The following is a 25,894-nucleotide window of genomic DNA, read 5'->3' as shown; positions in this document are numbered from 1 at the left end:
CTGGGTCGTGTGCCCTTTATTCTCTAGGATCGTAAGAATCCCCCATCCATCAGCCTAGCCTGGTGACTTGAGCTGTTTCCATCCTCTCTCACTCAACTCCCCTTGTGGCCAGCAGCGCCCATTCGTCCTCTGTCAGGTCAGAAAGAGGGATTCAGATTGTGACCCTGTCAGATGGCTGTGACACTAACTGTAGCCACAGCCAACTCTGTCCAAGGCACTGTGAATGTATGAGCCTCTGGGCGTGCTCGTTTATGAATGACTGTTTGTGAAAACCTTGTATTTATACTACTGGAATAGGAGGTTGAAACAAGGCAGATTTACAAGGTCAAGGTCTGGAGAAAAGAAACATTAGTGCTACCACATTTGAGGGGAAGGTGTGTTTTCCAGAACAGGGAGAGCTTTTATCCCTGGGGTCACTGCTTTTGCTGTAGACATAATCCTGTTCCAAGCAGAAAAACTGTAAAGAAATGTTTACAACGTAGAGCTTCTCTTCTGAGCCTTTCAATCCTTGAATTTCTTCCAGCAGCATCACAAATGGTGTTTAATAATGCAGACACATTGTGGTTTGGGATGGCAGGTGCTGTCCCATCATATGGTGTTTTAGAATACAAAGACACATTCTTTCAGAATCAAGCATTCAAATTAATAGACTAGTAGTGTATTTCCTAGCAAAGATGCCTACAACTTATGGACTCGATTCCAAAATCTTGTTCTTTTAATAAGAACACCAGACACTCAACACAGAACACTCACCCAAATAATGTGAAAGCATTCTTTTAAACTGTAATGTTTAATAAACTTGCTGGATATTATTCACTAAACTGCCTTATCAACTAATGAATTACATTTTCAACAATGCCACCAATTGTCTGATGCCCTGAACGCTTGCTACAGTGCCAGCTGTGTTTTTCTCTGCCTTATGAACAAAACCCCTCAAGGTTTTAGGCTCTGGTTTTAAAAAAAAAGTAGGGTTAACACAAGTCTGCTTATGCTTAAAATTGCTTATTTTCAACTTTACTTTTCAAAATGTAGTCCAGGTCATTTCAAATTTCATGCTATCTGAAGGTAACAGACAGTTGTAAGAGGACATTTAATTACAAATATGGTACTCTAAAAATGGAAAGTTCTCATTTTGTTCACTATGCTCAAATACAGTAAAATAAATGTATTCAATTTCTCGTTACTTCTGCTTTTCCTCAAAGAAGTAAAGTGGTTAAACCTTATACACCTTCCAAGACAATGACCATTCATGGATTCAAAGAATTGCAGAACTGAAATGGACCTTAAATATTACCTCTTCTATCCTACTTCCATTGAGAGACCAAATGCCCACTATAAAAATCCCAGGGTCAAATGGCCTCTGTGCAAACAGCTCCAGTACTGAAGCCGCTGTTTCCTGAGGCGGCCTGCTAACTGTTAACAGGTGAGTTATGTGCCAGTGATGCCCCTTTACACTTTCCGTTTGTCCTTCTAATCTCGCACCTCTGGAGCCACCCAGTACACTGCATTTCCCAACAGGACAAGGCTTCCAAAATTTGGAAAGAGCTACTGAACCCCTTCTGTGTCTTCTCTTTTTCCATTTCAATAATCCCAGTCTCTCTGGTTATTTGTCGTAAGACAGGACCCCATGACCCCTTGATCCTCCATTTGTCAATATCTCTGGTTAATGCTGGTGCTCAAAGCAAATGAAATATTCTAGGTGTGCCCTGACCAACACACAACAGAGAATGGTAGTGTTTTCTTCTTTGTGAATAGAATACCAATGCACTTAAAGATCATATTGGCTTATAGGTAACAACATACCTTTTAAGCCTATACGGTGTCAGATCTCCATATTCTGTATTTGAGAGGTTAGTATTTTGGGTCGAGTCTAAGACTTCTCAGTTATTCATGTTAATGTCGAATTTATTACATTCCTATCCTTCCAGCCTGTTATTTTCTGGATTCTCACTTTATTACCTAACATACTGCACTCTCTCAGTTGAAGCCATTCAGTAATCATCATGGCCCTCTATGTACCCTCGTCACTACTCCTAAATATACTACTTTAGACAGACTGTGAACATTTTGATTATTGCCCTAAGTCTGATTGAAGGATTTTGAACCTAATACAGGGGAAATGTGTAGTTCATGTTCTTTAGAATTAACCCAATGAGATGAATCAGTCTTATTTATGACCTACATAGAGCTGAAGAGTCCACTTACATTTTGCCATGCTTATAAATGAAATCAATTTATTAATTTTTTTCAGAGAACATAAACCATTTCATAGTATACATGATCATAAGATTTTGTGTTTGCTTCAATCAGTTTGCTAATTCCAAGGCATATGGTGTATAGTGAAAAACACAGTTATTTTATAATTTAATGCAATTGGCTGCTCTAAGAGATACTGTGACATTTGAAATGTCATCACCTCAAAGCGAATTTAACGGGAACCAGGTGGACAGGTTGCTGGCACCTGGATGCTTTTATGGCACACCTTCATAAAAGCACTGCCCTAAGTAAGAACACATCCGAAGTGTAGCTATTTAGCTTGGGATCATATAACAGATGGAGAACATATCACACTTTTTGAAGTAAGTGAGAAAGCTGACATAACAGTTCTAACCACATTTTACCAAGATGTATCTGATGACTATGTGATAAAAAAGTTCATTTCAAATATAAACGGTATGAGTTACTCCTGCCATTTGTATTCATATTATTGGTGTTACTCAGGTGGGGTCCACACCAAATAAGGATTACAGAAATATCCAATCGATCCGACTGATGTAAGCAAGGGAGAAAAATTTCACAAGATAACTTTAGCTCGGTCTTGATAATTGTATTATTAACATTTCACATTTTGTCTTGGGATATGGTTATTACTCTGGTAATTTTTTTTTTTGGAAAATGGCAATATAATATTTAAACATCAACTGGATTAATTTTATAAAGGAAACACAACCAACAAATAGTTAACAAACTCTTATAATTGTCTTGGTGATCCTGACTTGAGGTCTGTAGAATCTCTAAAGATGACCTCATGTAGCAAAATTAATTCATAATCTTGGTGTAGAGAGCTTGAGACCCAAGGGACTGTGTGTGCAAACAGAAAAATCATACATTTACTTTGCAAGTGGGTAAAGAACAATAAGTTGATGACATCAATATGCAATAATTAATAAGGCTCTATTACTTGAAACAAGGCACAAAAGAAATTTCTTTTCCCAAATTCCTTTGTCTGCATTCTCCATAGAATGTTTAAACCTAACGTTTATGGCACAGGCAACCTGTGCATAACTCAGAATGAACAGTGAAACATATAAAAGCTTGTTATAAACAAAGTTTTTAAAAGACTATAGAACTGGTATTCATGAAATTGGTTTACTTAGAGGAAGAGAAAAAGAAAATGAGAATATTGACATTAAATCCATGACAGCGAAACCACGGGAGCCAAGATATCAAAAGTAAATGTATTTAGTTATGACTCTGTCAGGCATTCTGCTCTGCCTCTACTACTTCCTTCTCCCAAAGAAGGAAGCTAGTCACTACTTTTTCAGGCATGTGCTCCATTATATTTTAAACTTTATATTCAGAAAGTAAAGCACAATTTGGAATTTTATAAATTTGTAAAGTGAAAATGGGACTTCCCTAGTGGTTCAGACGGTAAAGTGTCTGCCTATAACGCGGGAGACCTGAGTTCGATCCCTGGGTTGGGAAGATCCTCTGGAGAAGGCAATGGCACCCCACTCCAGTACTCTTGCCTGGAAAATCCCATGGACGGAGGAGCCTGGTGGCCTACAGTCCATGGGATCACAAAGAGTTGGACATGACTGAGTGACTTCACTTTCACTTTCAAACATTCCTTCCAGTTGTACCCATTACTGTTTTCAGCATCCACTATATTTGGTGTCCATGGAAATAATAAAGAGAACCAATTAAAGCAAATTATACTTTCAAAGTTAAAATGAACCTAGTAAAAGTGTGTTAGATTTAAAACTTATATAGAATTTCAGACTTCTATAATAATTTTAATGTAAATAATTTTTTCCAACTAGAATATCATATTATGAATGAAATAGATTATTGGTTTTAATTCTATATTAAAGTTGGGCAATCAAGTATTTTATTATATATTTATTATAGTTATTTGATTTTTATATTATATAAACATATAATAAAACATTATATATTTATTTATAATAAATACATAATCTCATTTGGTGCTTTTAAAATAACTTTCACACACACATGTACCTATATACACATACACATTCTTCCCCCTGCAAATTAGGCAACCTTGGGAAAAATGCCTTCATGCCTAGGAGAAAGTATATTTAAAATTTCTTTTTTTTTTCAAGAGAAACAGTTGCCAATTTGTTTGATACATTCACTCTTAAGGCAAACCTGAGAGGAAAGGAATGATTTTACTAAACCCAAGTAAACCAGAGTTCTTTGCCAGATAGTCTTATTTCACTGTTAACTGTCCGTATCTGATACTTTGGATGTCACGCGCTCTCACTCTGCAGTCTCTTAAGTCTCACCTACCGATGCTAATCACGTCACCAAACACCATAAATACGATAATGAAGGTAAACCTTACTCCACACAGTCATTTCATTTTCAGTGTCTACTTACCAAGTTTTCTGAAAGAAAGTCACTGAACAACACAGGCAGTTTTTCCTGTTTATTATGCAGTTATTCTAAGGGTAAGCGTTAACAACATTGAGAGGAATAACATGGTCCAGTGTGAAACACGAAGTACAACATTGTACAATGAAACCACAGCACAGTGATGGAGCTTTCAAAACCGGGGAGCTCAATGAAACCTTTCAGCATTTCACTCTATAAAACCCTGCTGATGGCCTCAACGGACGAAGTTTTAAAACCTGTTGCTGTTTAAAACATTTTAACACCAAATGCTCTTTTTTAAGAGAATACATATCCAGGCAACTCAAAATGTAAGCAGGAAATATATCAACCTCTTTATAAAAATTTTATCCAAATTTGCAACATTCATAGTATATTTTGAAGTTAAATGTTCTGAGAATAAACTTGATTCCTTGCTTGTTGATGAATATAAACTCAAAGAAAAATCACAAGAAAATTAAATTTCATAGTTCTTTGTCTATGACCTTTCAGATACCTTCTACCCTAGCTTCAAAACCATTTTGTGGCCATATATAATATAAACACCCATGTATTACATGCATCATTTATACTATCTTGGAATTTATCCATCATCTTTACTAAAACGAACCACATTTTAAAGACACTATATATCATGCACCCTGAAAAATTATAGCTAGGGCCTCAGATTTCCTATCTTTTCCACATGCGTTACAGGTACAAAATTACAAGTATTTTTCAGCTGACAGTATAACAAACTGCATCAGGCAACTGGTATATTGAATTCAATATATCTCTAATTTTCACACTACACCTCTGTGGGATACTGTTGTTACTGACATGCACAATTAGAGATGCTAATCAGGCTAATGCAAATATGCATAAATAGACAATGTATGCATATATAGTGTATTCACTCAGTTAACAGTTTCAAGTGTGCATATATTTATATAGATATATACACACATGGCAAGTATAGTAAGGTTACTACTGAAAATACATCAACAGTTTTGAATCATGTTTGAAAGAACATACAGACCTGCCTTATAGGTTATCTGGCTTTGTTATAAAACTTAGTTCAAATCAAATATAGTTTGGATTTTCTTCTGTTCATGTTTCAGTACAATACTCAGCTACTCACAACCCTATAAATCAGCTTTTTTAATGAATATTGATTGACAATTGCCACAAATCATACACATTAGAGAAACATCAGTGATAGTATATAATCACTTTAATAGTTGACTATCAAGTCACAACAATATAAGCATTAATGAATGCTTATATTTAATAGTTAATAAAACACTGAATTTGTCTGAATTTGAAATTTTTTGTTTGTTTATCTGGTTTCCAAATTGTTTAAATCAGTACATCTGTCTATTATTTGGAACCATTTTGCCATGCTAGTTTAGCAAACTACCTTTGAACTTAAACATGCCCCAATTAATATGTCATGTGTAATGATTTATGACACAAAGGTTTTACATACAATTCCACAAGAGCCAGTAACTTACAAGGCTGTGTCACAAATACCATACTTTACTATTCATGGTCTATAAATATACACAATACTTACATAAGCACACCCATTTACACACTGACCCTTGCAAATTTATATGAATGCCTACACACCTGGGTAGATACATGCCACATATGAAAAATTTGGTAGTTCAATAGCTAAAATGTATGGAATTATTTTTCAAGGATATTATTCTATATATTAATTTGTTTTAAGAAATGTGGTTTTTAGATTTCATTGTTTTTAAATGAAAAAAAAAATCATGTATAGATTTACATTGGATGTAACCAAAACCTCTGCTGGTTAACACAGGGAACCCACATGGCAATTGAATGCTGGTTCAAAATATTTTTAGAAGATACTTGATTTTTTAAAATATTTAGATGAGCCAATTTAAGAACACAGGGGTGTGTGTAAATGGGTGGACCTGAAACTTCTTAAAAGTCTACGACAGTATGAAGACATGGAAATTTCTGCCCCATCCCACCCCCACCTAATTAAGCAAGACAAAGAAGAAATAAACCATGTGGCTTTCAGAACCAGTCTTTTGAGTTCACAATGAAGTTTATACTTGATAAATGATTAGGATTTGCCTTTCTAAATGCTAAAAGCAGGAGTATATTTATTACATTGTTCTCTATGATGACTAAAGGAAAAAAAATAAGTGCAAATGAAAAAAAGTATCAAACTGTTACCTAGAGCGCAGTGTCTTCACAGAACATTTCAGGTTTACCATAAGGACAAAAATGCATTGCTTTTCCTGGAGGTCTCTTCTGCCCAGGAGAACAATTTAAAAATTCAGTGTCTAATATTCTAAAAAGAATTCTGTAAGTAAGTAAATCTTAAGTGCCTATAAATCATCAATTCAGTTCCACCAAAAAAACTGAAAACATCTAGTTTGATGCTAAGGATTTTTTCATATATATTTCTGTTTTAGTATAATGGAATTATGCTCTGCACAGAAAGAGATCTCAAAGTCTATAAATGGTGTGCTGTTTCAATCTCTGAGGGATTTTAGTTTCAAAAAGTAAATGATATATATTGCCTCTGAACAGTCCTTTAATAAAAGTCATATGTTCAAAAGATTAAATGCTGTGGAATAGCATTTCCCTCAGAACCGCTTGAATGGAAAGTTGGCCATGATATCTATCGGCAATTAGCACAAGTCCAGTTCCTTTTTGCCGTGTCTAAACAAAGCCCTGGGCTTCATATCAGTTGGCGATATCTGCCACTTACCCAGAACAAATAGCGTTTATTGGACCTCTCTAAGCAGTAGCTGTCCAAAAGATTGACAGTTCAGGGAAGTTAAAATTACTAGAATTTATTTTTGTTCTGGACTATCTGACCCCCACCAGATTTAAGGTAACTGTTCCATTGCTTTCTTTGCATTTTTGACAGTTCAGTCAAATACATACTAATCTTTTATGGACTCAACTGTATTAAGTAATGCATTTTACGAAGACATAACTAGAACAGACACCAGCACAGGCAACCTCACAGATGTTTACTGTTTCAGCTAAAACAAAGCAGTCTTTTGATCTCAGCAGGAGTCTCTGTTCACAATTTCTATTGGAAACAGTTTTAAAACCTGAAGTCTGGAACAGGTATTATTATGAACTGTTCTTTCAAGATGGAATGGTTCGGCTTGCGGTTCTCAAATAACCTGCCAGAGAAGTGTCTTTCTCTCCAACAGACAGGATAATAAGGCACTAATTATTACAAGGCTAAATTTTCAAATGCTGTTAGGTTGCCTGGACTTTTTAAAAAATATTCTTCTTCTTATGGTTGGAATATTTTATTCACTTGGAAAGTGAGATAGTAGCATATGTAACTATAAACCAGATGGTAAAATTTGATAGTTGAGCAATTTATCAAGGAGATAAATTGATAACATTTAAAACATTATATGACAACTGAATTTCTCTCCATCTTGAATCAAACATTTTGTTTTTAAATTCAATTTTCAAGTAAAATTTTTTGGGGAAAAAAACAAGTACAAACCTCCAAATGGCATCATTCATTGTGAATTTATCACCTACTGAGATATTTCAAGCCTGTGAAATAGCAAAACCATGCTACACAAGTCTTAAATCGTTAGTGTCTGAACTAGTAAAACTAAATGATCACTAGGGCATGGCTTAACTACAACAGACCATACACATTAAATTCATTCTTAACATTCAGCTTTAAAAATAAATGTTTTATGTTTAAGCAAAGCTGACTATAATTTTTAAATAGAGGACTAGGAAAGCAGAATTAGTAGGTTAATGCTTAACAATGGGTTATAATCATAGACTTAGTTTAACACGAAGGAGTTTTGCATATGAAAATTTCCAAAATACCAGTAAGATCCAGAATGTATCCAAATAGAGATTTGGCTATTTGGGACCTGATTTATATAGTACTGTTTAAGAGAATTTTTGCTTTTCAAATTGGTTTTTTGGAAGAAGTCCAGACACATTTTTTTTAGGTCTGTATGTTTAAAAAAAAAAATTTCATAACTTCAGCCTTTATACATTTGAAAAATTGCATACATGATTGTAAGGAGGAATTATATATTTTATAGTAATGCCATTAAACAAGTTCTTCATGTTTAATCTATGCTTATGCTGTTTTCAATGAAAGATAAGTATAAAGAGTAAAATTTACTTTTAACAACAAAAATAAAGTTCCTAATGCTTAATGTAAGTCTTCACGAGTTGTATATTTCACATGACAGTTTCTCCTCATATGTTAATCCACATATGAGGAGTATGATAAGTAGCTCTGAATATTGTCTAGGAAGAAAAAGAACTCTAATCGAATACTTGTATTAATTTGCAATAAAAGTACTTTAAAAATCAGCAATCCAAATTTTATGAAGACTATATAACTTTAGGAGAAAATGTCTGCTTAGTGCCATTTTAACCTGCTTGGCCAGAAAATTTGCACAGAAAGGTACAGAAAAATTGTATCTACATGTCTACTTCTGATTAAAAAGAAAACCCCATCTAAAGAAATTATGACTCTGTCTTGCTACACCATTAGTTTGTTCTGACACTAAGATCGGGCCCATATATGAAATTCATCTAGAGCCAGGTCTGGCACAAAAGCCTCACCAATTGAGCCCATTTGTGTTCAGTCTCCTCAATCAAATTAATCAAATCTCCTCAATAGGAAAAAAAAAATAATCTCCTTCAAGGATTAATATGAAATGCCTGGATATTTCCTTTTATATGATTTGGGGTTTATCATTTCAAGGTATGCAAAACTCTTTTGTGTATTTCGCTGTTAGACTTTTGCTTAGGAAACGTGAAACCTTCACCCAACCACAAACCATATACACTGCTCCATTGTCTCTTTTACACTGAGTCTCCTACTGAATCCAAATCATCCGAAGAGAGGGGGCGATACAGGTCCTGTAAGACGAAGGGCGGTACAGATTTGTTTACTTGGGTTTCTTAGGTGCCCTGTGGCTCTCTCAGGAGTGGAGCAACACCGAATGGGCATCCTTGGTTTCTAACGTCATTAGACCTTCTAAAGTCACCACATTTGGATAAGAGGAAAGATCACAGCTGAGAAGCCATCTAAACAGATGCAAAGGATGCTATTTTGCCTTCTTGGCTTGAGCTGCTCATGAGCTTTTGCTTTCCTTTGTGCGCAGTTGAGTTCTACAGCCCGAGGCCTGTCAGTGCCACCCTGCTACTATGTGTCAAGGCAATTCTTCCTCAAACACTTCCATCCCATTCTGGGAAGAAGAGGAACATGCTTACCTCACACAATAATTGATTAGGAGCCCCAGCGGGCACTCAGCAAATTCCGGTCCCATAGCAGCAACCCAAAGGTTGCATTTGTGTGCTGCATACACCCAATAAACACTGCGTTTTCAAAACAATATGTTTGGAAGACAGAAAGAATGCGAACTTGACCTCCTCGCTCCCTTCCCAAAGTTCTTCCTGGTTACCCAAAAGCTCACCCGTCACCTCCCCTCTTCTTCCCTCCGCCTCCTTCTGCTACAAGATCCTTCTGTTTGGTCGCCAGGCAACCAGCTCATATCTGCAGAGAGTGTCTAGAATCCTGGCTTCCTTTCTAATTTGAACCACCCACTCCTCACATCATCTGACTGATCAGATAATCTACAAAAGTCAGCCATGTGGGAGTATAATGGGGAGCTTCATTCGACCTACGCAATGTAACACGTTTCTTCCTGATGTATTAAGGAATGAGACCCCAGAAAGTTCATGGATAGAAGAGATCCTCCAGGATCTGCTTCTGTGACCAAACACTTCTAGACAGCAAATTTAAATGACAGTGTTTAGGAAAAATAGGACAGTTACTCGGTACACTGCCATCGGGGTTTTCATCAAGAAAAGTATCTGGCGTGCAGATTCCTATTGTATAGGACTATTCTAAAATATGGAAGGAGGTAACAAAATGTAATTTTAAGGGAAGGAAAAAAAGCTGATTAAACCATCGTAAATGATATAAATAAAAATATAGGTTTTTTTAATTTGTGAAAAAGCAGTCAATGTCTCAACAATCCTTAAAAAAAAAGCAACTTACATTCCTGTGTTTCAAAATGAGGTAGGAAGTGTGAGTGTGTGAGAATGTGTGTGTGAGTGTGTGAGAGTGTGTGTGTGAGTGTGTGAGAGTGTGTGTGTGAGTGTGTGTGTTGGCGAGAGAAGCAGCCAACTCATTCTCCTGGCCATGTTGCTAGGCAACACAGAAGGAAAAATAGAAGTAGCTACTGTTTTCCAATTTGCAATAAAAAGAGTTATATTTATTCTTTGAAGTGTCTTCTTTTAGCACTTGCCATCTTTCACTTATTTCAGTATTTCCTGCATAGGAGTACAGCCAACCATTTGAGAAGAATATTAACCAAATTTGAAACAGGATTGGTTTTTAGGGATATTCTAGGCTCATTTTAACTGGGAGGGATTATTTGATGTAGTTGCCTCCACACCAAGATGAAAGCGCCTCTCACTAAAGCAGCTGGGAATGTTTCTACTCGTTGACATGGTACATGGATGGAGGATGTTCATTTATGGCCTAAATTCAAAAGCCTGGAAACTAAACCATCTCTAAACTATCTCGTGCTCTGCTCACAACATGTGATTAATAACTGTTTTCAGATGATGATAAACCTTTGTCTCCTTAAAACAAATGGGATTGTTTTTTCCCTCTCAAGTACAGGGCTGGCATTGGTAGCTTAAACGACAAAATGAAGACTCTCTAAGAGGACCATCCCTTATAATCACTTTCCAAGCGCTGGCAGTGTTAATTACATAAGCCACCGGCCACACAGCTGCTCGGAGCTGGATGGAAATTTTCTGCCTCAGTTGGACACAGTTGTAGTGAAGTAGGGAATACAGAGGGAAGAAGCAGCACATTCTAACCTCATTTGCCAACAAATGGACAACTGTGCCAAGCGTTTTATGTCCCCAAGATGGAAGTCTCCTCCATATAGCCAGCAGGAGAGACGCTCAGGTTGCTGGCAGGGAGTCTCAAACACTCTAATCTAACCTCGACAGCTAAGTACGAGCTGAATCCCGAATCTAATGTAATTAGTCCAGAGGATGACGAGAGATTTCAATGCCAGGTATACTCTCCAGAGTATACACTTCAAAAGAGAGACTGTTCTATGCGAGAGGGCCCCATCTGACCTATTGTTTTTTAAATTAGAAGTTTACTTTTATTTTATTTTTTGGCCTTGCTGTGGGGCATACAGGATCTTAGTTCCCCAGCCAGGCATTGAACCCGTGCTCTCTGCATTGGGTGCATGGAGTCTTAACCACTGGGCCACCAGGAAAGTAAGTCCCTATCCTATTTCTAATGGCTTGCCCCTATGGACGGGGGCCTTGCTGGGGAACATTTATGAGAAAAGAACCACTCATTACCCCTTCCTCCACTCAACCACAGACATCTGGGAGATTAAGTGAATCTGGACCTTTCTTCTTCTAGTAGGTCACTAATGATCTCTATACTTTAAAATGCCAAATTCTGTGACCAAGAAGAAAGCAGAGGTATTGCACTCAGATGGAATTGGAGTAATGATAACGTTTTCTATCTGGAAAGAGTCTTTTGTTTTGTTTTTTTGACTGGGGCCTGAAGAGGACCACAGACTTACCTACGATAACACAGCCATTTAGTAGAGGAACTGGTGCCCAGCTCCAGGCCTCACTGCATCATCTAAACAAGGCAGACCTGACATTAAGAGGGCCAGCGGAGCAGGATGATACAACCTGCTATGTTGGCGGGCCAGGCTCCAAACAGATTAGGGGTTGACTCAGGTCCCCTGCCCACCACTTTAGAGGGTGTGTGAACACAACCTTGGCAGGAGGCTTGCAAAGGGGTGCTTCCCTCTCGGAGGCAGTGTAAATGTATGCAACGTAGAAGTCTCATTTTAAAGCACACAGGACAAGAGACCAAATTCAAGAATCCAGGTTTGAGTTCAAAACTTGTCAAGGAGCACTCACTTATTAAAATGTTCAGGGAACAGCATCCTCAGAGCTCCTATGAGCACACATCCCTCCCCACTCGCCTGTGAAATCAGGACACTGAAAGGCCCCCTGTTGCCTCCACTGTACCATCTGCCTCCTCCGCATCCCACTACTTTTATTCTTGCCTTGATCCTACTGGAAAATTAAATCAGGTTGTGAGCGGATCCAAACAGCAGCTCTCCCATCCAGAAAGAAGAGCTAACCCCCAGCCTCTCCCTTAGCAATGGGGAAACTAACACCATTTCCAGTAGCTTTTGACTCTGATCTCCAAACTCAATCAACATCTCCATTATTACACAAGAAGCTACAAGAAACATGCAGGTCGTGATGAAAGAGAAGGTGCTCAGTGTGGGTTTCATTCACAAAAACACAGGTCACACGTACGCATCTGTGCAGCACAGACCCTCAGTGGCTCTGGATCACCATCCTCTGCCATAAAGCAAGTCCCGCCAGGGCCCGCCTACCCTTCAAACCAGGCACTTTCCCTTCTTAAGGAAGGCTGGTGACCAGCGATCAGGCCTCCAGTGAAAATCCTTACAGCCCAGGAAGTTTACAAACCAGTGCCATTAAAATCTTTGTGTGTTCCCGACAAAAAGAGAAAGGTGTTTAAAAGTGAAGCAGCAACTGTCTGTTCTTGGAATGAAGATCAGGACAATTTTTACTGGGAAACTTAAGGTCCCAAGTCCTAGCTAAGAGAAACCAGAGCCAAAACCAGCAACCCACTGTCGGTCACCTCCTGCCCTCACCTGGTTCTTCCTTAGAGACAAGCAGCCCTAACTCGAGAGGGCTATTTGCTGGCACTGTGCCATCTGCACCAAGACGCGGACAGGTCTTAAACGAGGAGCTTGCTTATTCTCTTACCCTCTGCTTCCGCAGGCTTCCGGGGCTGGTGGGTGACGGGCTGGGAGACTTGCCCGAGCGCGGAGTAGAGAGCTGACTACCCGGGGTTCCATTAACTGGAAGCACAGAGAATCACAGACAGAAAAAAAATGGCTTATTAAATAATTCTCCTGACGAATCAGCTTCACAGAGCAACAAACAATTAAAAAGGGGCATTTGCTAAAATTCCAGACACCTTTTTATCTACGGTCCTGAACACTAGCTTCAGGGAGAAACTTTCTTCAGAAATTCACTTGTTTTGTGAATCCTGTGTTAAATATAGCAGCAGGTTACATAGAAAAAAAAAAAAAAAGTACTTCGCACAACTTTTCTGATGATTTATTAATGATGCTTTTAACTGTGTCCACAGAGATCTTAGGCATGTGGTTCTGAGACATTTTTCAATGGAATTCATGCTTAATAGTTTAGCTTCCTAGTACAAGCCAGTGGAAGTAAGTATTAGCACAGCTCATAAGCAATATTCCCAGTGACCTGTGAAAGCAGACTGCTGTCTTTTTAAGAGTTAAGAACTCAATTCAAGTTAAGTTCCTGCATCCACTTGTGCCCTGTACACCCCAGCCTAACTGGGAAGGACCTGACTCCAGCAGGACGAAGTAATTGGCACAGACACTCAGAAACTCCTCACAGTTAGTTTGTCCTGCTGTTGAAGAGAAAACTGGTTTTTTTTTTTTTTTTCCTTTTAAACAGGTTTAAATCACCAGAATCAACCTGTCTCTCAAGACTGCTACACATTATCCCTAGACTGAGTCAAAGTCACAGAACTCAAGTAAGTCATCCTTTTCTCTTTGTAGCAGTCCCTCTAAACTGACAAAACACTTAAAAGACATGACTCTACAAAGATGTATCGAGTCGCCACTATTCCGCCTATAAAAATGTCAACTTTTCTTTTGTTACATGTTTTACATCCACAGCCCAGGAAGTCGGGTTAGCAGGGAGAGGCACACATTCTCCAGGGTGCAACATCAACATTTTTCCATGAGGGAGAGAGCGATCATGCATTTAACTTACCTTCTATGAGTTCTAACATGGACACAGTCTCAGTGGCTAACCTGACAAGAGCAAGAGCGAGATCCCTTCTCAGCACTAAACCCAGCACCGCGGAGGGAGGAGGAGGGAAGCGGCTGGATTAGTTAAGGATGGCTAAGGCTGCTCCCAGAGCAGGCTGAATGAGAGGCAGGATTCATCAGCAGATGCCTTTCCTGCGTAAGGCTGACGTCTTCCAGGCAGCAGTGGGAGGTGCGGGTTCTGTCTTAGGCTACATCAAAGGTGTCAATTAAGCCTCATGCCAACGCGGAACCACCACAACCCCCACCGCACCACGGACTCCCGGAAGCTGAGTCCTTTCAGGGTGCTCCACGCTGAATCATAACCAAGTGCCTCTGGGGGCAAGAGCCCCCAGTGACTCATATGAAAATCACAATGACAAGACCTCTTCCGAAGCCTGGTGACTCTCCGGGAACAAGGGGTAATAAGTCCACCCTCAGAAAATTCAGTGGCGAGGTGCATGTTTATTGATTTTTCACACGCGATGTTTGCACCAAAGCTCAGGCCCATGCGTGTGGGAAGTTCCTTGTTTTGTCATCTTCTCCAAAGACCTTTAACAAATGTCACAGAACTCATGCTGTACTAATTTGTGTTTTGCCTTTGAAATTTATTTGGTGACTCCATTTAAAACACACCCAACCACACACTTTTTTTTTTTTTTTACAGATTGAAGTAGGAAGCCCTGAGAATGCTTTGATCTGTGTGCCTTCTCTGGTCCTGTCTTTGTTGAATGAGCCTGCTGCCTAGGCCTCCTGGCACGGCCCTGCCCAGCCAGTGACTCTAACAGGAAGGGGTCTGAAACAGGCAAGGACTCAGGAACTGTGGGCAGAGGCAGAATCTACAGCTAATAAGGCAGGAGATCCCCTAGGGTTGACTGGAAAACAGGCTCTGGAAATATCATCTTTGCCCACATTCTACATCACTGTACATCTTTACATCACCCCTACTCAGACTCGGAAAAAAATGAGCAAATGGGAAAGCAAACACAGTACTCACATTTTTTACTTTTGGGACTCTAATCTCAGCCAGTGGAACATTAAAAAAAAAAAACAAAAAACGATAAAGTGCATGCCCAGTAGAACTGTCTTAGGAATAGTCAGCTTAAAACAGCAAAACAAAACAACAAAAATGTGCATCTACTAAGTACTCACTATTCATGCATCTCAGCTTATCGAAGACTTATTTTCCATGGACTAGTTAATACACTTAAACCTTTTATATATACACACATATATGTATATATGGGGCTTCCCAGGTGGCTCAGTGGTAAAGAATCCACCTGCCAATGTAGGATGGCATCCATCTGTGGGTCGGGATGATCCCCTGGAGGAGGGCACAGCAACCCACTCCAGTATTCTTGCCTGGGAAATCTCATGGACAGAGGAGCCCACTGGGCTATAGTCCATGGGGTCACAAAGAGCTGGACACCACTGAGCAACTGAGCATGCATGCACCTATTGTCTATTTGCGCGCGTGCACACACATACACACACACACACAGTATTATCTCACTGAACTCTCAGGGTAACTCTGTGAGGCAAGCAGCGTTACTTTACAGATGCGGAGGCATAAAGATGATAACTTGACCAGTGAATACAGGGTGGAACTGAAATCTGTGTACTCTTTACCCCCACCTTCCCCTACAACACCAGCCTTCTAACCTGAAGGAAAACTACACAACTCAACGCGAAATCACAACAAAGTATTCTGAGAGGGGGAGCACTGGGGGTTGCTCTTGACCCCCAGTCACCCATGGGGTCAAGACTAGCCTACAACCTATACAGAGAGGGTAGCAGGTAGTGAAGTCATATCCTAAGTGTTAGTAGCAGTTGGCCAGGTAAGTAAGGTAAGCCTTGCTCCAAGGCAAGAGGACCACCTGTTTCACGGCTGGACATGGAGGAGGGAGCAAGCATGGCACTTTGAAGGGGCCTCAACAGGTGAGCACAGCAGCAAGTGGAGTCCGGAAGGAAGGACCTTATGAATGCGGATGGAGGAGGTGGCAGGGGTCACATAATGCAGGGTTTTGAAATTCAAGTTAAGGAGTCTGGTTTTTATCCAAAGCACCATGAAAAGCTATTGAATGATTTTAAGCTGGAACCCAGGGGATCAGATCTGCATTTTAATAAGCTCCGAAGAGCTCTTAAGCTGTCAAGAATGGATGAGAGGGGAACAGTAACAAGAACAGGACATCCCTTAGTCAAATGTCCAAGTGGGAGAGACTGAGGCACATTTAAGGGTCTTGTGGTCAAAGAGATGGGGTGGCTTTATCTTGGGTAGTGCACTGGAGGTGGAGGGAAAAAGAAACATTTCAGAGAGATTTAAAAAGTAAAAACAACAGGACATGGTAATCAGTTGGTAAAAAGGATTAAGGCTAGAGGATTAAAGTGCAAGTCCCTCAGTCATGCCCAACTCTTTGCGACCCCATGGACTTAGCCCGCCAGGCTCCTCTGTCCATGGAATTCTCCAAGGCAAGTCTCCTGGAGTGGGTAGCCATTCACATTTCCAGGGGATCTTCCCAACCCAGGCAACAAACCCAGGTCTCCAGTCTGCAGACAGATTTTTTATTGTCTGAGCCACCAGGGAAGAGACTTAAGACTCAACATTAAAAAAAACTAAGATCATGGCATCTGATCCATCACTTCATGGCAAACAGAAGGGAAACAAGTGGAAGCAGTGACAGATTTTATTTTCTTGGGCTCCCAAATCACTGCCGACAGTGACTGTAGCCATGAAATTAAAAGACACTCCTTGAAAGAAAAGCTATGACAAACCTAGCCAGCATATTAAAAAGCAGAGACACCACTTTGCTGACAAAGGCCCATATTAATCAAAGCTATTGGTTTTTCCAGTAGTCATGTACAGATGTGAGAGCTGGACCAGAAAGAAGCTGAGTGCCAAAGAATTGATGTTTTTGAACTGTGGTGCTGGAGAAGACTCTTGAGAGTCCCTTGGACAGCAAGAAGATCAAACCAGTCAATCCTAAAGGAAATCAGCCCTGAATATTCACTGGAAGGACTGATGCTGAATCTGAAGCTCCAATATTTGGCCACCTGATGCGAAGAGCTGACTCACTGGAAAAGACCTTGATGCTGGGAAAGATTGAGGGCAGGAGGAGAAGGCAGTGGCAGAGGATGAGATGATTAGACAGCATCACTGACTCAATGTACATAAATTTGAGCAAACTTCGGGAGATAGTAAAGGACAAGAGAGCCCAGTGTGCTGCAGTCCGTGGGGTTGCAAAGAGCTGGACAAGACTTAGAGACTGAACAACAACAAGGCTAGAAGAAGAGAGAGTTTGGACATATTGAACTGAAGCATCATTGTATGTATCTTTTTTTTTTTTTCAATAATGTTTTATTTTTTTATTTTTTTTTAATTTTATTTTATTTTTAAAATTTACATAATTGTATTCGTTTTGCCAAATATCAAAATGAATCCGCCACAGGTATACATGTGTTCCCCATCCTGAACCCTCCTCCCTCCTCCCTCCCCATACCATCCCTCTGGGTCGTCCCAGTGCACTAGCCCCAAGCATCCAGTATCGTGCATCGAACCTGGACTGGCATCTCGTTTCATACATGATATTTTACATGTTTCAATGCCATTCTCCCAAATCTTTCCACCCTCTCCCTCTCCCCCAGAGTCCATAAGACTGTTCAATACATCAGTGTCTCTTTTGCTGTCTCGTACACAGGGTTATTGTTACCATCTTTCTAAATTCCATATATATGCGTTATTATACTGTATTGGTGTTTTTCCTTCTGGCTTACTTCACTCTGTATAATAGGCTCCAGTTTCATCCACCTCATTAGAACTGATTCAAATGTTTTTTTTTTTTTAATGGCTGAGTAATACTCCATTGTGTATATGTACCACTGCTTTCTTATCCATTCATCTGCTGATGGACATCTAGGTTGCTTCCATGTCCTGGCTATTATAAACAGTGCTGCGATGAACATTGGGATACACGTGTCTCTTTCCCTTCTGGTTTCCTCAGTGTGTATGCCCAGCAGTGGGATTGCTGGATCATAAGGCAGTTCTATTTCCAGTTTTTTAAGGAATCTCCACACTGTTCTCCATAGTGGCTGTACTAGTTTGCATTCCCACCAACAGTGTAAGAGGGTATCTTGATATACATGGCCGGCATAAAAAAGAGAAAAAAAGAAAAAATTTGTATTGCAAATTGGTGTCATTTTTGCAGTTTGCTATGAGGAAACTGAGGTTCAGAGAGGTAACCTGTGGAAAGACAAGCAGCTGGAAGGTGGGAGAGCTAGAAATGAGTCTCATTCAGTCCTACTCAAAGAGCTGCATACTCTTCCCATGAGTGGCCAGCTCATCAGAACATGTCCAGGCATATCGCTCTGTCTGCGGAGCTGAGGATGTATAGGCTTCTTTCTCACTGGGGCACGAATCTGCCTCCTTTATTTATAGCCACTGGGCTCATGGCTTCTACTTGTCTTGCCATCTCTCAGGAGAAATGAAGTTCAAGTGCCAAACAAGTCATTGACGGTCAAACATTTTTGGAACACAATCTGCTTGTAAATTGGGAACGACCTATATTGTTAAGGTCAGAGTTCTGTAGAGACTCTTCCTCTTGGCCACTTAAAAAGCACCATCAACTTCTTAAATTGGTTTTTGACCTCCAGAAAACATCATACTCCTCATCCTGCTGGGATAAGTAATTTTGTTTCATAAGTAAGGTTGACACATGTATTGAGTCCCATTGTTTTTTAATCCTGTACTACCAGAAATCCCTGAGTGCCAATAAAAAAGGGTTTTCTCACTTATCTAACAGAACTCATTAAAAGTCAACTAACAAATGGTATTACAGAGGCCTTTATTAAACAATTCTTTTATTTTGAATGGGAAAAACCCAATTTCATATGGTTGTTTCTAAATGGCCAAGCAGGCCCAACAATTAGTTATTTCAGTTGGAAGTCACTAACATCTGAATTACTAAAGGACCCATCAGATCCATTGCCTTAGATCCAGCTCTGGTTTCCTTTGCTCACATCTGTCTGGATACAATTTAAATGCTGTATGCTTTGTTCTGATTCTTACCTCCTGAATGAGAAGTGAAATAACTTCTAGGCTGGATTATTCTCATATTCTGTGATGATCAATTTCATAACTAGCCATCAAAGAGCTGTAGAAGAAATCATGGGGCTGACTTCTACCATCTTCAGTCCATCCCCTCTCGGGGGCACCTGAGCCTCGCAAGGACACAGCAGCCTGAACTGGACCCAGACCATGACTCCTCATGAACGATCCGACCTCACCTCTTCATTATCAAAGATCGATGATCCTACTCTCCCTCATTGGAGCCATGAATTCAGGATTCTATAATCCACTGTTCAGTACATGCAGCTTTCACTTAACACATGCCTGACTCTGTCTAATGGTCCCTGTTCTCCCCAAACTTACAATTAAATATGAAATTTACTAAAAATAATCTAGAATCAGGAAATACTTGGCTTACTTGTTCAAATTCATTGCTCCTTTTAAATGACTTTAAACTCATGTGTGTTTGAATTTAGCAAACCCTTTGTAAACTTAAAGGATTTTTTCCCTTTACAGTTTCATTAGTAAAAGGCTCAGACAGCAAGTGAAAACCAAATGCTTGAATGTCTCAAACTGGTCTGGAAGCTAGAACAATCTCCATGCAAGACCATCTCATTACAAGGTGACTAACCTTTTGGACCTGAAAAGCTATCTTGCTGTTTCACTATCTTCTTTTTGAACTAAGGTGGCTCATTTATTAATATTTATGCCGCTGCACTTGCAGGCATGGGAGGAGGGAACATGTTTGCACGCATGTGAGTCCATCTATCCGTCTGTGTGTTCAGGGGGTGGTGATTCAGGCAGGCTTCCCGGGAGATCTGGCTGCTTGCCTTAGACTTTCCCTCACTCCCTGATCATGGAGGAGGCTGTAGATACTCTAAAATATGTTTTCCCAGCCCTTGTCCATTGCCTGCCACATTATCGAGAAAGAAAAAGAGAAGGAAAAAGCAGATGGAGTCAACCTAGGCAAAGACAAAACAGACAAGTGTCTGATGGGTGGGAGAACTCTTGAGAAAAATGCTTTTTCCTTGTTTCATCTTCATAGGTGCTGACTTCATAGATAAATTGGAACCCTGATTTTCACAATCTGTCTGCATTTTCTTAAACAGGGACAGTAGATCCTATTCAGAGGGACTATCTTATTGGGTCAGGAAGATCCCCTGTAGGAGGGCATGGCAACCCACTCCAGCATTCTTTCCTGGAGAATCCCATGGACAGAGGAGCGTTGTGGGCTACAGACCGTGGGTTACAAAGAGTTGGACATGACTGAGCGACTAACACTTTCACCTTATTGGGACGGTCCAGTAGTTAAGACTCTGCACTTCCACTGGAGGGAGCATGGGTTCTATCTCTGGTCAGGGAACTAAGACACCCCACACGACTGGGGACTAAGATCACACATATCATGGGGCATGCCCCCCCACAAAAGACAAAAGGACTGTCTTATCTGCTGTGGACAGTGGCAAGGCAGGAGGTCAACAGAAACAGAGGGGTTGGAAAGAGGAACATGGCTCTGTGAATTACAAATGGGGCCTTGAACCTCAGGAGACAGGTCAATTGAAAAGATCCCATTGTTCCTCAATTCACTCATGCAGTCAACATTTACTCAGTAGTGACCATGAACTTGAAGGCACTGTGCTGCTGCTGCTGCTAAGTCGCTTCAGTCATGTCCGACTCTGTGCGACCCCACAGATGGCAGCCCACCAGGCTCCCCCGTCCCTGGGATTCTCCAGGCAAGAACACTGGAGTGGGTTGCCATTTCCTTCTCCAGTGCATGAAGGTGAAAAGTCAAAGTGAAGTCGCTCAGTCGTGTCAGACTCTTTGCGACTCCATGGACTGCACCCTACCAGGCTCCTCCACCCATGGGATTTTCCAGGCAAGAGTACTGGAGTGGGGTGCCATTGCCTTCTCCCGAAGGCACTGTAGGATGCATTAAAGAACTCCTGCCCTCAGAAACCCTGATTTGGTCAGGTGACACCTGTCTCCTATAGCCTGGGAGCCAAATCAACTGTCCCAGGATGGGGGAGGAGGGGTAGACCCTCACAGAGGTCAGCTGGGCCAAACTGGGCATGCGCACTTTTGACCAGAAGTGATAGAGCAAAGGCTTCTAGAAAGTGGCAGGAATAAAGGTGGAAGAGCTCCAGGGGTTCCTGGTGGAAATTTAAATTGGTTTCCAGGCTAGAACACAAGTCCAGAGGAGACATGAGAGATACAGCTGGAAAGGAAGACTGTGGCAACCCAAGACAGTTCTTCATCCTAGAATAAAGAGTTCAGAATTGATTTAGCGGACGGTAAGTAATGGCAACAGGCTTCCCAGGTGGTGCCAGTGGTAAGGAACCCGTCTGCCAGTGCAGGAGACGTAAGCAAGTGGAGGTCTGATCCCTGGCTCGGGAAGATCCCCTGGAGGAGGGCATGGCAACCCACTCCAGAATTCTTGCCTGGAGAATCCCATGGACAGAGGAGCCTGGCTGGCTGCAGTCCATAGGGTTGCAAAGAGTCGGACACGACTGAAGCGACTTCACACACACACACAAGTAACCGGAACAGTCTAACATCAGCGGCCAGGACAGAGGTGAGGAGCAGAGGTCAGAGGCAGGGAGGGGGCCAGCGAGCTGCTCCTGCAGCTGCGAGAAACTGGAGTCCTAGGACAGCAAAGCAGGGGCTGAGAACCCTGGTGACAAACCGAAGGTGGACGAGGAGGAGAAAAGGAGCCAAAGATGCTTTCAAGGTGAAAGGAAAGAGATCTGGAATTTCACAAGACAGCGTCATTTGGAATGCTGATTCAAAATGATGAACATGTGTCAGCGGGGATTGCAGAAGAGGCTGGTCATTCTGAAGGAATGAGGTGATTAAAGGCACCACCAGGGATCAGCGTGGTGAAGGGCTCTGGGTGCTTAGTCCCCACCCTACCAAGTACTGCAGGGCGGCCTCCCCTTGGAGTAAAGCGCGGGAGTCCGCCCCCGGGGGCAGTCCCGGAATGACCCCCAGGACAAAGTGCCTGCTGAAAGGGACTTTCCACAGGTCACCAGTGGTGTCCTTACTGCCGAATCCTGCGTTCCCTTCAGTCTTCAACTCTACTTGCCCTCATGTTAACATTTCTGGCCTCTTCCTCCATCTTGAACCTTTCTGCCCCCTCTGACTTCCGTTCATGCGCACTTACCGTGCCCTCGCCTTTCCTAATGTGCTTTTTTTAACATCGAAGGATAGCTGGTTTACAGTATTGCGTTCGTTTCTGCAGTGCACCAGCGTGAGTCAGCTGTGTGTGTGCATATGCCCCCTCCCTCGTGAGCCTCCCTCCCACCCCCCACCCCACCCCCCACCCCACCCCTCTGGGTCATCACAGAGCACCGAGCTGGGCTCCCTGTGCAATGCAGCAGCTTCCCACCAGCTAGCTATTTTGCACGTGTGAGTGTATATATATGTCAGCACTACTTTCTCAATTCATCCCACCCTCCCTTCTCCCCCGAGCCCGGTGCCCACGAGTCTGTTCTTCAAGTCTGCGTCTCTGCTCCTGCCCTGGAAATAGGTTCATCTCTACCATTTTTCTAGATTCCACATATATGCGTTAATATAAGGTACTTGTTTTTCTCTTTCTGACTTCACTCATGTCCTCTGATGTACCCTTATAACTGCACATGTTCCTGCAGTTCCAATCTCTCCTTGGGTTGAGGGGAGGTGCATTTTACATTTCCATTATTTAAATCACTACTGTATGTCAGTGTCTCCCCAGTACATACACAGAAAGCTCAAATCTGACTTCCACACCGTTCCTTCCTACCTGCCTACTGGTGCTTCTGGAGCATCTCACGTGGACGTGGCTACAACAGGACCCATCCCTCATCAATGGGCAAATCACCTCTGATCCCCTTCTCTTTGTCTGGCCTCACATCCAGTTAAATTCTTAGTTTTATTTACCTTTTGAAGTTTCCCACATTTTATAAGATTTTTTTTTTAATGTAAACCATTCTTAAAATCTTTTATTGAATTTGTTACAATATTGCTTCTGTTTTATGTTTGCTTTGTGGCCACAAGGCATGTGGGATCTCAGCTCCCCAACCAGGGACTGAACCTGCACCCCCTGAACATTGGAAGGCAAAGGCCTAACCACTGGACCACCAGGGAAGGCCTGTCCCCCATTTTAAAAACTGTTTAAATTCTGTCCTAACAGTTCTTTCCTAGGTGGCTTCACAGAGCCTTCCTGGCCCTCGGTCCTTTCTGTGTGGCCATCCTTTCTACCCCTGTGCCATTGTATATAAATTCAGATAAATAACTAAACATGGCCTTACTAAAAGTCACCTTTTACCCCTAATACACACCACACTGTTCTCATGGCACAATGCATGGCGCAATCTCAGCATAACCAGCTGGGCTACCACCATCTTCTCCTCTCCTAGAATTTTATCATCCATTTCTACTGTACTAGTAACTGCTCCCTAAACGTGCCATATGTTTCCGTGCTTTTGTGCCTTAACTCTCACTGTTTTCTCAGGTGCTGATGCCCTCTGGGCTCTTCTTATCCTGGCAAGATCCGTCAAGTCCCAATTTATAAGTCCTTTTGTCTGACCCTATTAATGAGATGTAGCCCCATAAGTAGCATATGTGTTTGTCTCCCAACTTGAAGATAAGAATTGCGGTTTAATCACATTTGTATCCCTACAACCTAATACATGCCTGGAACACCGTTGATGTCCTGGTTATATTTAATTAACATGGAGCAGTAGTGGTGAGGATTTATTAAAGCAGTTGCCATAGGGTCCTGCCCCCACAGAGAGTGTGTCAAGATAATGGTTCAAAGTTTCAAGGGGTATCTTTGGAAATACTTACCTGCTGAGCAGGGCGGTGCGGGGGGTGGGGGGTGGGTGGGCAGTGGTTGATAAGTGCAGGGAAGGAGAATGGAAGGGGGATTCAGCTGTATAGGCAATAGAAAATTCTAAAAACACAGGGAATGAGTCATCAGCCCTCTGGATTTGCTTGCTGCATTTTGTTTTCAACGATTCTCTTGGAATGCCAAAGCAGAAAAGATCCTCTATAGAATGTATATGTCTGAAATCTCTGCACTAAAGGAAAAAGACAGCTAAAAATTAATAGCTAGCCATCTGCCTTTGATGGTGCTTGCTATAAGTTTTAAAAATTGACAAATTGGACCAGTATGCTGATTAAAATTCTCTTTGCTTCCCCAGCTTTGATCCTTATCTGCATATGTTGCATAAAATATTTTATATAACTATAAAAAAGTAAAATTTGACTAGCATAAATAAAAAAGACTTGAGGATTTCCAAAGTCACATTAAAGTGAGTTTTAAGCCTGAGAAATATAAGATAATGCTTCCTTCGTGGTAGAAGCTCATCAACTAAGGCATCCGGCTTTTCCTTTTAAATGTTCACTCCCGCATCTCTCACATCACTGGTCCCTGGCGGGTTTCAGTGCACACTGAATGAATGAATGTCTTAGACTATAAGCTTCTGGAGGGCAAGAAAGTGCATCAGTTTATGCTTGAATTGATGAGCATAAGCATCCGCTGGGGACTCAGTTATGTTTGTTATGGCTTCTAAACAGAGGCAGTCACTATATAACAAAGAAAAATGGCCATCCACCTAACTGGGAATAAAACTCTAAAACAAACAAAATTCTCAAAGTTCTTATAAGGGATCTAAGAGGTCAAAAGTTTGAAATCTCTAAGTTTTTAAGGAGGACTGCAGCAATGATGATTCAAGATAGGTAAACATGGCTTTCTTCTACTTTTAACATGAAGAAAACAAAATAAAACGAAAGCTTATGAATGAATGCATAAAATACTCTTATTTGGAGACAGACTTTGTTATAATTTCCCCATGCAGATAAAGGAATTGACCAGAAATTCACCTTTAAAATTACACATGTTGTGAAATGTCTATGTTCCAAAGAGACACATGAATAAAACTTCAATCCACATGAAACTCTCTTTATGATGCTCTTACATATTCCTGTTTCTTTAAGAAGTAACTAAAACCAGTTTTTGCCATTTCTTTTTTTAATTAATTAATGTTTGGCTGTGGCAGGTCTTCACTGCTGCACACCAGCTTTCTCTAGCTGGGGCAAGTAGGGGCTACTCTAGTTGCGGGCTCGGGTTTTTCACCGTGGTATGCGGGCTTCTCGCTGCAGTGGCTTTTCTTGTTGGGCAGCACGCGGTCTAGAGTGCACAGACCTATCGGGCTATAGGCACAACCACAGGGCTCAGTAGCTGTGGTGCATGGGTTTAGTTTCCCTGAAGCATGTGGGGTCTTTCTGGACCAGGGAT

At 41.1% G+C, this 25,894-nt stretch overlaps 1 protein-coding gene across 5 annotated transcripts in view; it reads right to left on the bottom strand.

Moving 5' to 3' along the window:
* DCLK1 (doublecortin like kinase 1) overlaps window positions 1-25,894 on the bottom strand; it is a 356,767-nt gene that overhangs the window by 72,284 nt on the left and 258,589 nt on the right. For 3 of the 5 annotated variants that reach the window (XM_086329367.1, XM_086329368.1, XM_086329369.1), the window contains one exon: window positions 13,474-13,568. In XM_086329367.1, the coding sequence (XP_086185493.1) occupies window positions 13,474-13,568 (95 nt within the window). Of the gene's footprint in view, window positions 1-4,659; window positions 9,532-13,473; window positions 13,569-14,520; window positions 14,973-25,894 lie in introns of those variants that run through there. The other 2 variants (XM_086329370.1, XM_086329371.1) reach the window with 2 other exon arrangements.

The sequence above is a fragment of the Bos grunniens genome, chromosome 12 (assembly GCF_055505025.1).
Source record: "Bos grunniens cultivar Pamir isolate PY7600 chromosome 12, Bosgru_T2T1.0, whole genome shotgun sequence".
In the NCBI taxonomy this organism is placed as follows: domain Eukaryota; kingdom Metazoa; phylum Chordata; class Mammalia; order Artiodactyla; family Bovidae; genus Bos; species Bos grunniens.
This window is presented reverse-complemented; position numbering and strand designations above follow the sequence as displayed.